This window comes from Epinephelus lanceolatus, chromosome 6, assembly GCF_041903045.1.
Source record: "Epinephelus lanceolatus isolate andai-2023 chromosome 6, ASM4190304v1, whole genome shotgun sequence".
NCBI classification, from domain to species: domain Eukaryota; kingdom Metazoa; phylum Chordata; class Actinopteri; order Perciformes; family Serranidae; genus Epinephelus; species Epinephelus lanceolatus.
In genome coordinates, this window is record NC_135739.1 from 40,867,676 (window position 1) to 40,880,316 (window position 12,641).

Sequence of the window (12,641 nt, forward strand, 5' to 3'; positions counted from 1 at the left end):
CGTAGGCAAACGAAATTTGGTACACACATATATCATACCCAGACGCACAAAAAAGTCTATTAACGTCATGGTAAAATCCCAACAGGAAGTCGGCCATTTTGTTTTGAATGTTGTTGTTACGGCAATTTCCACAACTTAAATTTGAACGAGCTCCTCCTAGGGATTTTGTCTGATCAACTTCAAAGTTGGTACAGATCATCCTGACAACATGCTGATCAATAGTTATTAAAAGCCCTTCTCTAAGTCAAGGGGCGTGGCCGCTAGGGCGTGACAAATTTTGGCGGCTTTTCGTTTTCTTGCCATCGAATTTCGAACAGCTCTCCCACCCACATACTTGATCTCAGCAGCTTCAAACTTGCTGGACATGATGATGGCTCCGCCCTGAATGCCCCGATATGTTAATATCCAACCTTACTCATAGCGCCCCCCGGTGGTAACAGGAAGTGACCAGTTTTTACTTTAACATGTACTGATGCCACAAACTTGACCGCATCAACTTCATTCCACTTCTAATGCATGCAGAACAAGTTGGTGAAGCTACCTTATGAAGGCTGTGAAGCTACGTCTAATGGTGTCCATGTGGCAGCATGGCGAATATCGATCCCTCGCCACTAAATACGTTTGGCATTTTGATGGCTTCAGCAACCTCATATCCTCATGAAAATTGATACACAGGTTAAGAATGGCGAGCTCTTGCATCTGATAGGGGTGTCACCCAAGGGGGGGACAAAATGCCTCTATAGCGCCCCGTTGAAATTTTCAAAAAACCCTCCCCATAGGGTTTTTTTTAGAGTTGGAATATGAAAATTGGTACACGTGTATGTTGTCCAGACGCACATAAAAGTCTCTGGCACCAATGGTCTACTCCAAACAGGAAGTTGGCCATTTTGATTTTGACTTGTCATTTTGGCGTGATTTCCACATGTCGTATTTTAAAGAACTAGTCCTAGGGATTTCATCCAATCGACTTCAGATTTTTTACAGATCATCCACAGACCATGCTGATGAAAAGTTATTAAAAGCTTTTCTCTGTGTCAAGGGGTGTGGCCGCTATGGCGCATCCCCTTGCCACCATATACGTTTGGCTTTTTGATGGCTTCAGCGACCTCATATCCTCATGAAAATTCACACACAGGTCAAGAATGGGGAGCTCTTGGATCTGATAGGGGCGTCGCCCATTTTAATGAACTTGTCCTAGGGATTTCGTTCTATCGACTTCAGAGTTGGTACAGATCTTCCTGAGAACATGCTGATCAAAAGTTATTAAAAGCTTTTCTCTGTCAAGGGGTGTGGCCACTATGACACCGCCCTCGCCATCAAATACGTTTGGCTTTTTGATGGCTTCAGTGTCCTCATATCCTCATGAAAATTGATACACAGGTCAAGAATGGCGAGCTCTTGCATCTGATACCTTTAATTGTCAGTGCCTGCTGTTTTTAGATCAGTGGGACAGAGCTGCCAGCTGAAATGGAGGTGATACAGCCCGCTCTCTCTCTCTCTAAACTAATCAAATACACCATCAAATGACTCCAAAACGCTCTACTGGAAAACACATGGCTTCCGCATTCCCCACGCTATGAAATAATATTGTATAATTAAGAAACATTACGACAAGTGAAACAAATACTCGGAACTACTTTCTTGAGTAAACCACCGGGCGGAGTGATACAGTGCCTAGCTGACACAATGCCGTAGTTATTACTTGCAGCCTTGCATTTGCGGTATCGTCAGCTGGACGCAGCAGAAAGTTTGAGAAAAGTTTACAGAGTGCTGTTGTAAATCATGGTTTACACATGTATTGTAAAGATTGTGATAACAAGCTGAAGACGTGGAGCAGAATGACGTATACGGACAGGATGAAACAATGGCTATTTGTGCTGGACATCGATTGTTTATGAGGACTACAGTGAAAGGATGGAGCGCAGAAGCTCAGGAATAGTTCAAACGCTTTTCTTGAAAGATAGCTACTGCCACACCACCTGTCGGCATCACAAAACGAGCAGACGTGGTAAGTGATTGTTGTGTATATTGCTCAGCAACCTCTCTGCTGTATGTTCTGCATGTTCTCCCCGTGTTCCGGTTATTATTTTGAGGCGTACTCTCGTCCCATCCCACCATCAACACACCGTATTTCCTCAATTTTAAACCGGGCCCCTATTAGCAGCCGGCCTCTTTTAGTAACCGGATTTAAAAAAAAATTAATAAATAAACGCCGGCCTCTTTTATAAACCAGACGTGTTTATGTGAGGTTTTGGCATTTACAGAGCGCTAGACCCGGATTACACACATCCACAGAGACAGAGACGCACATCCACACACACATCAACCTTCACCCAGGCACGTGCGCAGTCTCAGCTGATTGTAAACAGATATAATGGTGACAAGACGCAACTTCAGTGGTAATTTAAAGCTAGGAGGTTTGAAATATTCCGAACATATGTCGGGGGAATACGCCGCGAGGCATATGACGCCTGGTTGACAGAGGACGGCAACAAGACCTCCTGCCCTCAGATGGTAGGCCTACCTATCTAACCTCAAACACAGCTGTAGAACCTAATATATATTTAGATTGCTTCTCCCCAATTTCTCTTCAAGAATTGACCGCAGTGATTTCTTCATCTAAATCATCAACGTGTCTCTTAGACCCCATCCCAACTAGGCTACTTAAGGAGGTCTTTCCTTTAGTTAACACTCATATATTAGATATGATCAATATATCCTTATTAACAGGCTATGTACCACAGTCTTTTAAGGTAGCTGTAATTAAACCTCTCCTAAAAAAGCCCACCCTGGATCCAGAGGTGTTAGCCAACTATAGACCAATATCTAATCTTCCCTTTATGTCAAAGATCCTTGAGAAAGTAGTCGCAGACCAGCTGTGTGATTTTCTCCAGGATAATAATTTATTTGAGGAATTTCAGTCAGGATTTAGAGTGCATCATAGCACTGAGACAGCTCTAGTTAAAATTACAAATGACCTTCTGATTGCTTCAGACAAAGGACTCGTCTCTGTTCTTGTTTTATTAGATCTTAGTGCGGCGTTTGACACAATTGACCATCAAATTCTACTGCAGAGACTGGATCACTTAATTGGCCTAAAAGGTTCAGCACTAAGCTGGTTTAAATCTTATTTATCTGATCGTTTTCAATTTGTTGACGTTCGTAATGAATCATCCTTACGTACCAAAGTTTGTTTTGGAGTTCCGCAAGGTTCTGTGCTCGGACCAATCCTATTTACTCTATATATGCTTCCTTTAGGTAACATCATTAGAAATCACTCTATAAATTTCCATTGTTATGCGGATGATACACAGTTGTATTTATCGATGAAGCCAGAAGAAAGTAATCAATTAACTAAACTCCATAACTGCCTTAAAGACATAAAAAAATTGGATGAGCACCAATTTCCTGATGTTAAATTCAGACAAAACTGAAGTTATTGTTCTTGCCCCCAAACAACTCAGAGACTCTTTATCTGATGACATAGTTTCTCTAGATGGCATTGCTCTGGCCTCTAGCACTACCGTAAGAAACCTCGGAGTAATATTTGATCAAGATTTGTCTTTTAATTCTCATTTAAAGCAAACCTCATGGAGTGCATTTTTTCATCTGCGTAATATTGCGAAAATTAGGCCTATCCTGACCCGAAAAGATGCAGAAGAATTGGTCCACGCTTTTGTTACCTCAAGGCTGGATTACTGTAACTCTCTATTATCAGGTAGCTCTAGTAAGTCCTTAAAAACTCTCCAGCTAATTCAGAATGCAGCAGCACGTGTACTAACAGGAACTAAGAAATGAGATCATATTTCTCCTGTTTTAGCTTCTCTGCACTGGCTCCCTGTAAAATCCAGAATTGAATTTAAAATCCTACTGTTAACTTATAAAGCTCTAAATGGTCAAGCTCCGTCATATCTTAGAGAGCTCATAGTGCCATATTATTCCACCAGAACACTGCGCTCTGAGAACGCAGGGTTACTCGTGGTCCCTAAAGTCTCCAAAAGCAGATCAGGAGCCAGAGCCTTCAGCTATCAGGCTCCTCTCCTGTGGAATCATCTTCCTGTTACGGTCCGGGAGGCAGACACCGTCTCCACATTTAAGACTAGACTTAAGACTTTCCTCTTTGATAAAGCTTATAGTTAGGGCTGGCTCAGGCTTGCCCTGTACCAGCCCCTAGTTAGGCTGACTTAGGCCTAGTCTGCCGGAGGACCCCCTATAATACACCGGGCTCCCTCTCTCTCCCTCTCTCTCTCTCCCTCTCTCTCTCTCTCTCTCTCTCTCTCATCCTATTACTGCATCTTGCTAACTCGGCCATTCTGGATGTCACTAACTCGGCTTCTTCTCCGGAGCCTTTGTGCTCCACTGTCTCTCAGATTAACTCATACCGCAGCGGTGCCTGGACAGCGTGACGTGTGTGGTTGTGCTGCTGCCGTGGTCCTGCCAGATGCCTCCTGCTGCTGCTGCCATCATTAGTCATTAGTCATACTTCTACTGTTATTATACACATATGACTATTGTCACACAAGTATACTGTCAGATATTAATACATACTTTCAACATATTGTACCACAGTAGCCAGAACTATAACTATAATATTATTACTTTCATTAATGTTGTTGTAAGCTACTGTCATTACCTGCATCTCTCTCTCTCTCTCTCTCTCTCTCTCTCTCTCTCTCTCTCTCTGCCTCATTGTGTCATATGGATTACTGTTAATTTATTATGCTGATCTGTTCTGTACGACATCTATTGCACGTCTGTCTGTCCTGGAAGAGGGATCCCTCCTCAGTTGCTCTTCCTGAGGTTTCTACCGTTTTTTTTCCCCGTTAAAGGGTTTTTTTTTTGGGGAGTTTTTCCTTATCCGCTGTGAGGGTCTTAAGGACAGTGGGATGTCGTATGCTGTAAAGCCCTGTGAGGCAAATTGTGATTTGTGATATTGGGCTTTATAAATAAAATTGATTGATTGATTGATTGAAGACCTTCACAAAAGGAGGAAACACGAGAACAGCTGAAAAACGCAAGATAACGGCTTACCGGCGCAGAGAATCCGACTCCAGGTCCAGTAAATTCCTCTTTCGTTGGTGTCATGACTGCCCAGTAGTACCTGGACAACTGAGCCGTAGCGGCACGCAGGTATGTGGCGTGTCAGAGGAGAAACGAGCCGTTAACATTTCTCTTTGTGTCAGTACGGCCCACAAACCTCACCGCACTCATATATATATATATCTCATATAGTCATAATTATGAATGTGGCCTAGTTTTAAAATTAATTTGTGGCATGTTGTCTTGTGGCATCACAGTGGCTGGAGATGGGACAGGGGATGAGATGATTCACTGTTTCAAGGCAGGACAACTAGTACACTGTGGTGTAGTAAATAGTAAATAGTGGTGATTTACAAAAACACCGAAAACTATTTTTACTGTTAAAGTAAAGTTTGTTACTGTAAATAATATAGTACTTTATTTGTAATACTATATAGAAAATATACATTTTCACTGTAAAGACAAGTTTACATACGCTAAATATTTCTGCTGTTACAATTAAAAAAAATACATTATTTGTATTTTCAAATTTGGCTGTGATTTTTTTCTTTTATTAAAAGCCTCCTTCAAATAGTAGCCTGCCCCTATTTGTAGCCTGGTCCCAAATTATTTTTTTGTTAATAGTAGCCCCAGCTACTATTTGAGGAACAGAGGTGGAAAGAGTACTGAAAATTTGTACTCAAGTACAACTACTGTTACATTGCTTAAATTGTACTCAATTACAAGTAAAAGTACTGGTGTTCAAAAAATACTTAAGTAAAAGTACAAAGTACTCTTCTCAAAAACTACTCAGAGTACAAATTACTTTTAACCGATGGATGTTTTATTGCATTGTCAATAGCAGGCACTCGATTCAATTCACCTGTATAAAATATCAAAAACAGCTCACCATATACAATGAAATTACTGCAATGATATGACTATTATGAGGCAAGAGTGTAAACACATGGCACACACATGAACACATGGGGCTCACTGACTTCACAAAAGTCACAGCTTTCCAGTCAGCCCCAATTTATCCAACTGTAATACTGTTTAAGGACCCCAATATGCAGGAATAATAAAATGGAATAGGCGAAATTACATAAATACCGCACGCAACTGTGTGGGTTTTGCACAAAACTGCAAGGGATTAGAGTGAAGTGGATGTGTCTGTAAAGGGGTAAAGCTTATCATACGAAAACATTTTCATTCAGGTATCTTGAAGTAAGAGAACAAGGGACCCCTTGCTCATGCCCTGTTTTCCATGCTAAACGTTAGCCTAAATTTGGAGCACTATTTACCCCCCTTACCGACAAGCTAACATGACATGGTTAATTTTCATGGTTAATGTTTCATATAACATAGTGTAAAGCACAAAATATAGGCCTGCCTAATGTAGGCCTGTGAGACTAAAATGACCACAGATTTAATTTATTGTAATGACGGTGGTTGTCCAAATATTAAGCTAAAACATTTCTAAGAATTGTAGTTTAATTATGCATGCACGCACGTGCACACGTTAGCTAGCTCTGTCTTATTTTAATATCAGGCAAACCAATGGCAGTGACAATATCTTTGCAGACTTATCTTAGCCAAACTAATAACCAGTGCTTAATATGTAAAATTAGAAATAGGGGAACACTTTGGGCCTCTGAGAGAGCAGTGTTCCTCCACTCCCAAAACTGGGGGAACACTTTTTTAAGCGGCACCCGAGCCGCCTCACTGCGCGACTCTGAATGGAATGGTTGTGACATCTAATGTTGTCACGGTACCAAAATTGGGACCCACGGTACGATACCAGTGAAAGTATCATGGTTCTGAGTAGTATCAGGATACCACAGCAAAAATGAGGCAGATGTGCCTTTTGTCATTTATAAAAAGATAAATCACTTTTCTATAATACATCAGTGATATTTCAATGGAATGAATTACTTACTGACTTATTCATACTTCAAAAACAGCATCAATAAGTGATTAACATAGGTGGGGATCAAAATAAAATAAATAAATAAAATAAAAATCAACCAGCCACCCTCCTCCCCTGACAAGTAAAGAACAGTCCCTAAAGTGCGCTGAGGTTTGTGGACCATTAAGAGAGAAATGTGAACGGATTGTTTCCCCTCTGACACGCCACATAGGCTACCTGTGTGCCTGTGTGCCTCGGTTGTCCAGGTACTACTGGGCAGTCATGACGCCAACGAAAGAGGAAATTACTGGACCTGGAGTCGGACTTCTCTGTTGCCGGTGTCCTGACCGGTAAGCCGTTATGTTGCGGCGCGGAGCTCACAGGATTTGCACGGAGCGCATGGACACTCACCCTTGGCTTCTTTGTCTCCAAATCTTCAGTCCATAAATTAGTCTCTATGGTATGTACAGTCTATACGGTATGTATGTAACATACAGTCACTGGCCACTTTGTGTACACCTGTGTAATCTAATGCAATCCAGTAGAACGACTATACCATGATTATTTACCCCGAAGCTTATAAATTTTCGGTGCAGAACCTTTTAGGCCAATTAAGTGATCCAGTCTCTGTAGCAGAATTTGATGGTCAATAGTGTCAAATGCCACACTAAGATCTAATAAAACAAGTACAGAGAGTCCTTTGTCTGAAGCAATCAGAAGGTCATTTGTAATTTTAACTAGTGCGGTCTCAGTGCTATGATGCACTCTAAATCCTGACTAATTCCTCAAATAAATTATTATCATGGAGAAAATCACACAGCTGGTCTGCGACTACTTTCTCAAGGATCTTTGACATAAAGGGAAGATTAGATATTGGTCTATAGTTGGCTGACATCTCTGGATCCAGGGTGGGCTTTTTTAGTAGAGATATAATTACAGCTACCTTAAAATACTGTGGTTCATAGCCTGTTAATAAGGATATATTGATCATATCTAATATATGAGTGTTAACTAAATGTAAGACCTCCTTAAGTAGCCTAGTTGGGATGGGGTCTAAGAGACACATTGATGATTTAGATGTTGATGACTGTTATTATAAGCTTTTCTCTATGTCAAGGGGTGTGGCCACTATGACGCCGCCACCAAATACGTTTGGCTTTTAGATGGCTTCTGTGACCTCATATCCTCACGAAATTGATACACAGGTCAAGAATGGCAAGCTCTTACATCTGATAGGGGCGTCGGCCATGGGGGGGACAAAATGCCTCTATAGCGCCCCCTTGAAATTTTCAAAAAAAACCTCCCCATAGGGGTTTTTTTGGGGTAGGAAGATGAAACGTCACACCATGTCAGGGTTAACTTACTCTGAGTTTTCACATAACCGCTTCAGTGATGCGTGCTGCTGGCCCCCCGCGTTGACATGGGAGAGCGAGGGCCCGATCACAGCTGCTTGCAGCTTTATTTGTAACTGTTACTGTCTTTTTTAGTTGTTGTTTTAACTTTTTACAGTGTGTGTGTGTGTGTGTGTGTGTGTGTGTACCTGGTCCTCCTCTCCTCCTCCCTCCTCATCATATTTAAGGATGTTGTCTCGGACGTCATCCTCTGGGTCAATAAGGAGCTGCTTGGCCTGACGCTCCTTATCTCTCCTCTTCATCCACATCACAAACAGCAGCACCAGCACTGCAGGACAAGTGTGACAAGAGAAGATAAGGTCAATATATGATGTAAGCCTTACTGAAGACATTCCACAGCACCACTAGCAACAAAAAACAACAACAAAAAACCCCTTAAATGTTCTGTGCACCTCACCATAGGAAAGAAAAGAACATTGGACTGTTAATACAAAGGATGGAGTTCCAGGTAGGGTGGGGGTGGGGTTCTGTGTCCCAGGAGGTACAGCAGGTCATCTACTCATCAAAAGATCAATTAGTTAGATCCCCATAACCTCCGTCCATATGTCAAAGTTTCCTTTGAACAGAACACCGAACCTCAACTGCTCCTGATCGGTGTGTGAGTGTGCGTGAATGTTTAACTGAGTAGCAGGTGTTATGAGGTGTAAAAGCACTTTGAGTGGTAGGAAGACTAAAACAGTGCTGTATAAATACAAGACCAATTACTGTTAAGTTTATGCGACACTTGTGTGCATGTTTTTTAAGTGACTCCAGTAAAAAGAGCTATTTTTGCAATGTAGCCTTAAACACCACACAAACTGATCAAAAAGTGATAGGAGAAGGAAGCTCATATGAAGCCAGAAAATTTCAAGGCAATGTGGCTGCCCACCAAGTGACCTCTACATTAAAATTTTGGATGAGCAGAGAAATAACAGCCTACATGCACAGAGATAGCACTGCAGAAATGAGAGAGAATTTCATATGGTCACTCAGCACAGAAAATATCAAAAGGTTTCACAAAATGACTGACATATCTATATGTATATGATCAGCCTGTGCCTGGATCATGCGACGTGATTGTGCTGCTGCCGTGGTACTGCCTGATACTGTCTACTGCTGTTATTATTAGTCGTACTTCTACTGTTATTATACACATATGATTATTATCACATAATTTACCACAATAGCCGTAATCATTATTATAATATTATTACTTAAATTAATGTTGTTGTAAGCTACTGTCATTACTGTCTGTCCTGCATCTCTCTCTGTCTCTCTTTATGTCTCATTTTGTCATATGGAATACTGTAAATTTATCATGTTGATCTGTTCTGTACGACATCTATTGCATGTCTGTCCATCCTGGAAGAGGGATCCCTCCTCAGTTGCTCTTCCTGAGGTTTCTACCATTTTTTACCATTTATCCACTGTGAGGGTCAGAGGGAGGGATGTCGTATGCTGTAAATTTGCTCTGACGGAAATTGTGATTTGAGATATTGGGCTTAATATATAAAATTGATTGATTGACTGATTGAAATGTAGTTCATTCCTCAACCGTGATCATAATTATCATTTAATAAATGACATATTTGGATGATAGCAGCTGGCTATGATTATCTTGTAGCAGCCACATCTGGTTTGAATTAGTTTATATTTAGCTGAGAGTAGGGCTAAAAATAAACATTATTTATATAGCACCTTTCATATAGCTCTCATATAAGAAATACAGCACATAGTGCTTTACAATAAGGGCATTATAAGCACAGAGTGCTTCACATGAAAACAGATATAATGAACATAAAACAGCCAAACAAGGTAATTTAATATGAAAAGACATTTTAAAACAGTTTAAAACAAGGATTAACTTTTTCAACAATTTTCATTTAAAAGTGGTGGTGACTTGAGAACCTATTAATCCAAATCTCATATATTATTTCTTCTTGTGTCACCTTTAAGGCCTCTGATGTCATTAACAATCGGAATCTTTCATTTTGATGGCACAGATTCTCTAACAGACATTGATCAACTGAAATAGGTGTCTTTCAGATTACCCAAGAACATCTTCTTAAGAGTTAACCTCACTCTGGGTATTGTCTGTGCTGGGTATGGACCACAGTTGCCCCAGAATCTCCCACCCAGTTGTGATTCGGTTTATGTGCTAACTGGCTAGCTAGCATCAAGACAGTCTTCTGATTTCCCTTTTTGAATGACTATAACAGACTGGCGCTGTATATATGTGCTGGTTGGACATCGGTTGTAGCCCTTCTGGTGTGTTCATGCACAACTTTTTGGTTGAGGTCTGGTTATTTGAGGCAACGCAGCAGGTGGCTTTCGGTGCCAATAATTCTCTGAAGTTGGTTTGATGTGTCAGCCTTAAATTGACACTTCGGGCTCTAGTTTCGCAGACCGGGCAAGGTGGGGGCGCAGCGCACCTGCGCTTCGCCAACTGAGTGTGGCCAGGCGGATTTTGCAAGTTTGGCACACTGTGCGCGCTGGCGCAGCTACTCCTCTTTCCCACCTCTGTCCCTCCTAGCTGCGCAAGTCGGAAAGAGGGAGGAGAGAAGGCATGAAGTGGGTTTTACACAGCCCATTCACATCACACCAATCAAATGATCCTATCTCCTCGCCCTTAAATGCGCCGCGCGAAGGCATAATGAGAGTTTACTCAATTCGCCATGGCAGAAGAGAGCAGCAGCGTCAGATGGTCAAACTTCTCACAGGAGGAAATTGATGTTTTGGTCCAGGAGGTCCAAGCTTGCAGTGTCCGAATATACGGAACTGCGAGCAGACCTCCACGGCTGATGATGCAAAGGTAGCCTGGGAGGAGGTCACCACAATTGTAAATCAATGTTGCGTTTCTCTTGTGCGCGCATGCGCTCTCTCTTTCTCTCTCACAGTCTCACTCTGTTTCTTTTCTTTTGACTTTTCTAAGATGACAGATGCTGATTATATACTCCCTATCTGATGCTGTGGCTGTTTGTGGTTGGCTGAGAGGGATGTGAACTCATAAGTTTGCAGCTGTGTTAATCCAATCAAGTTGGGTTTCCATTACGCGTGCCAAACGTGCCAAACGGTGCCAATCCTTTGATCTGACATCAGATGTGACAGGACAGTCGATATAAAGATACATTTATGTGCTGATTGTAGATAGTTGCATTGAAAAGTGTTTTTTTGGGTATTTATTGCATCGTTAATGTGCCTGACATTCTGGAAACCTGCCTGTGAGGTTTTGGTGACGTGTGCGCACTGTCCGCCGGTCAGCCAATCTTCGGCTTACACGGCTGTGCTCCGCCTGCGCTAAAAGTAGACCTGGTTTCAGCTGGTGAGCTTTTAGCACACCTTCGGCGAAGCCTTTTGGCACGAAACTGTCACTGCACCAAGCTGGATCGGTCGACACCTCCCCCTGCTGCGCCGCCACACCCATCTCAGCGCACCTCGGTCTGCCAAACTACCAAACTGAGTGCGCCTCGGGTTGCGCTGCTCGAAACTAGCTCTGCGCGGTGTTCGCCACCCTGCGCTGCGCCGGGAAACTAGAGCCGATTATCTTTATTCAGCAACTACCCTTACTCTGAAACTCCTGTAATTGTATTTCAACACCACACCAACTCCTGTTGGCGTACTCTGACTTGGGGAAACATCCTAACAGACTGCAGATCATACTACACTGCTTTGCTGCTTGGAGCTGTAATTCCACTTACCTTCTGTAGGCTCAGTTGGACTTCATAATCTTCATCCTGCATTTTGTGCTCAAAAATGGTCATCACAATGATTTTGATGCTTTGTACATTTCTTGTACAACTTGAGGTGCTATTACAGTTTTGAATGAATGAGCAGTCATTAAAATGTAGTACAAATATAGTAGTGCTACAGCTCACTACAGCCTGCAGAGCTCTAGTACTGGATCTGTTTCTAAAAAGTCCCATTGGTTAAGGTTCTTTTATTGCAACAGCCTAATAAAAAATAATGATAATTTGATCTTTTTAAAAAAAGCAGGTGAAACCCTTTATGAGTCAGAGCACCATCTTGATTGCTCTCCCTTGTTTGAAATATGTACTGCAGTCAGTGTATGCAGCAGGCTGGGGCTTGAACACTCATCCTTTGCTAAACAAAGTCTTGTTCATTGCTGATGCACTTTAAATTTAATGTCTGATACAGCAAATCTCATTGCACTATTACTCGGTCATAATCATTCACTATTACTCCAGCTAGGCACTCAGTAAGAGCTGAATTTGTCCACTTTGTTGTCACCTTGTAGCATTATAGAAAGGAAGCAGCTGAAAAGTGCTATGCCCAGTGTCCAACCACATAAGGTGCTACTTGTT

At 41.9% G+C, this 12,641-nt stretch overlaps 1 protein-coding gene across 1 annotated transcript in view; it reads right to left on the minus strand.

Annotated features, from left to right (window-relative positions):
- The window catches only part of LOC117253819 (cadherin-2-like), a 469,385-nt gene that overhangs the window by 76,055 nt on the left and 380,689 nt on the right, over positions 1-12,641 (minus strand). Inside the window, exon 14 of the mRNA XM_033621526.2 lies at positions 8,469-8,608. Coding sequence (XP_033477417.1) covers positions 8,469-8,608 — 140 coding nt within the window. The remainder of the gene's footprint in view (positions 1-8,468; positions 8,609-12,641) is intronic.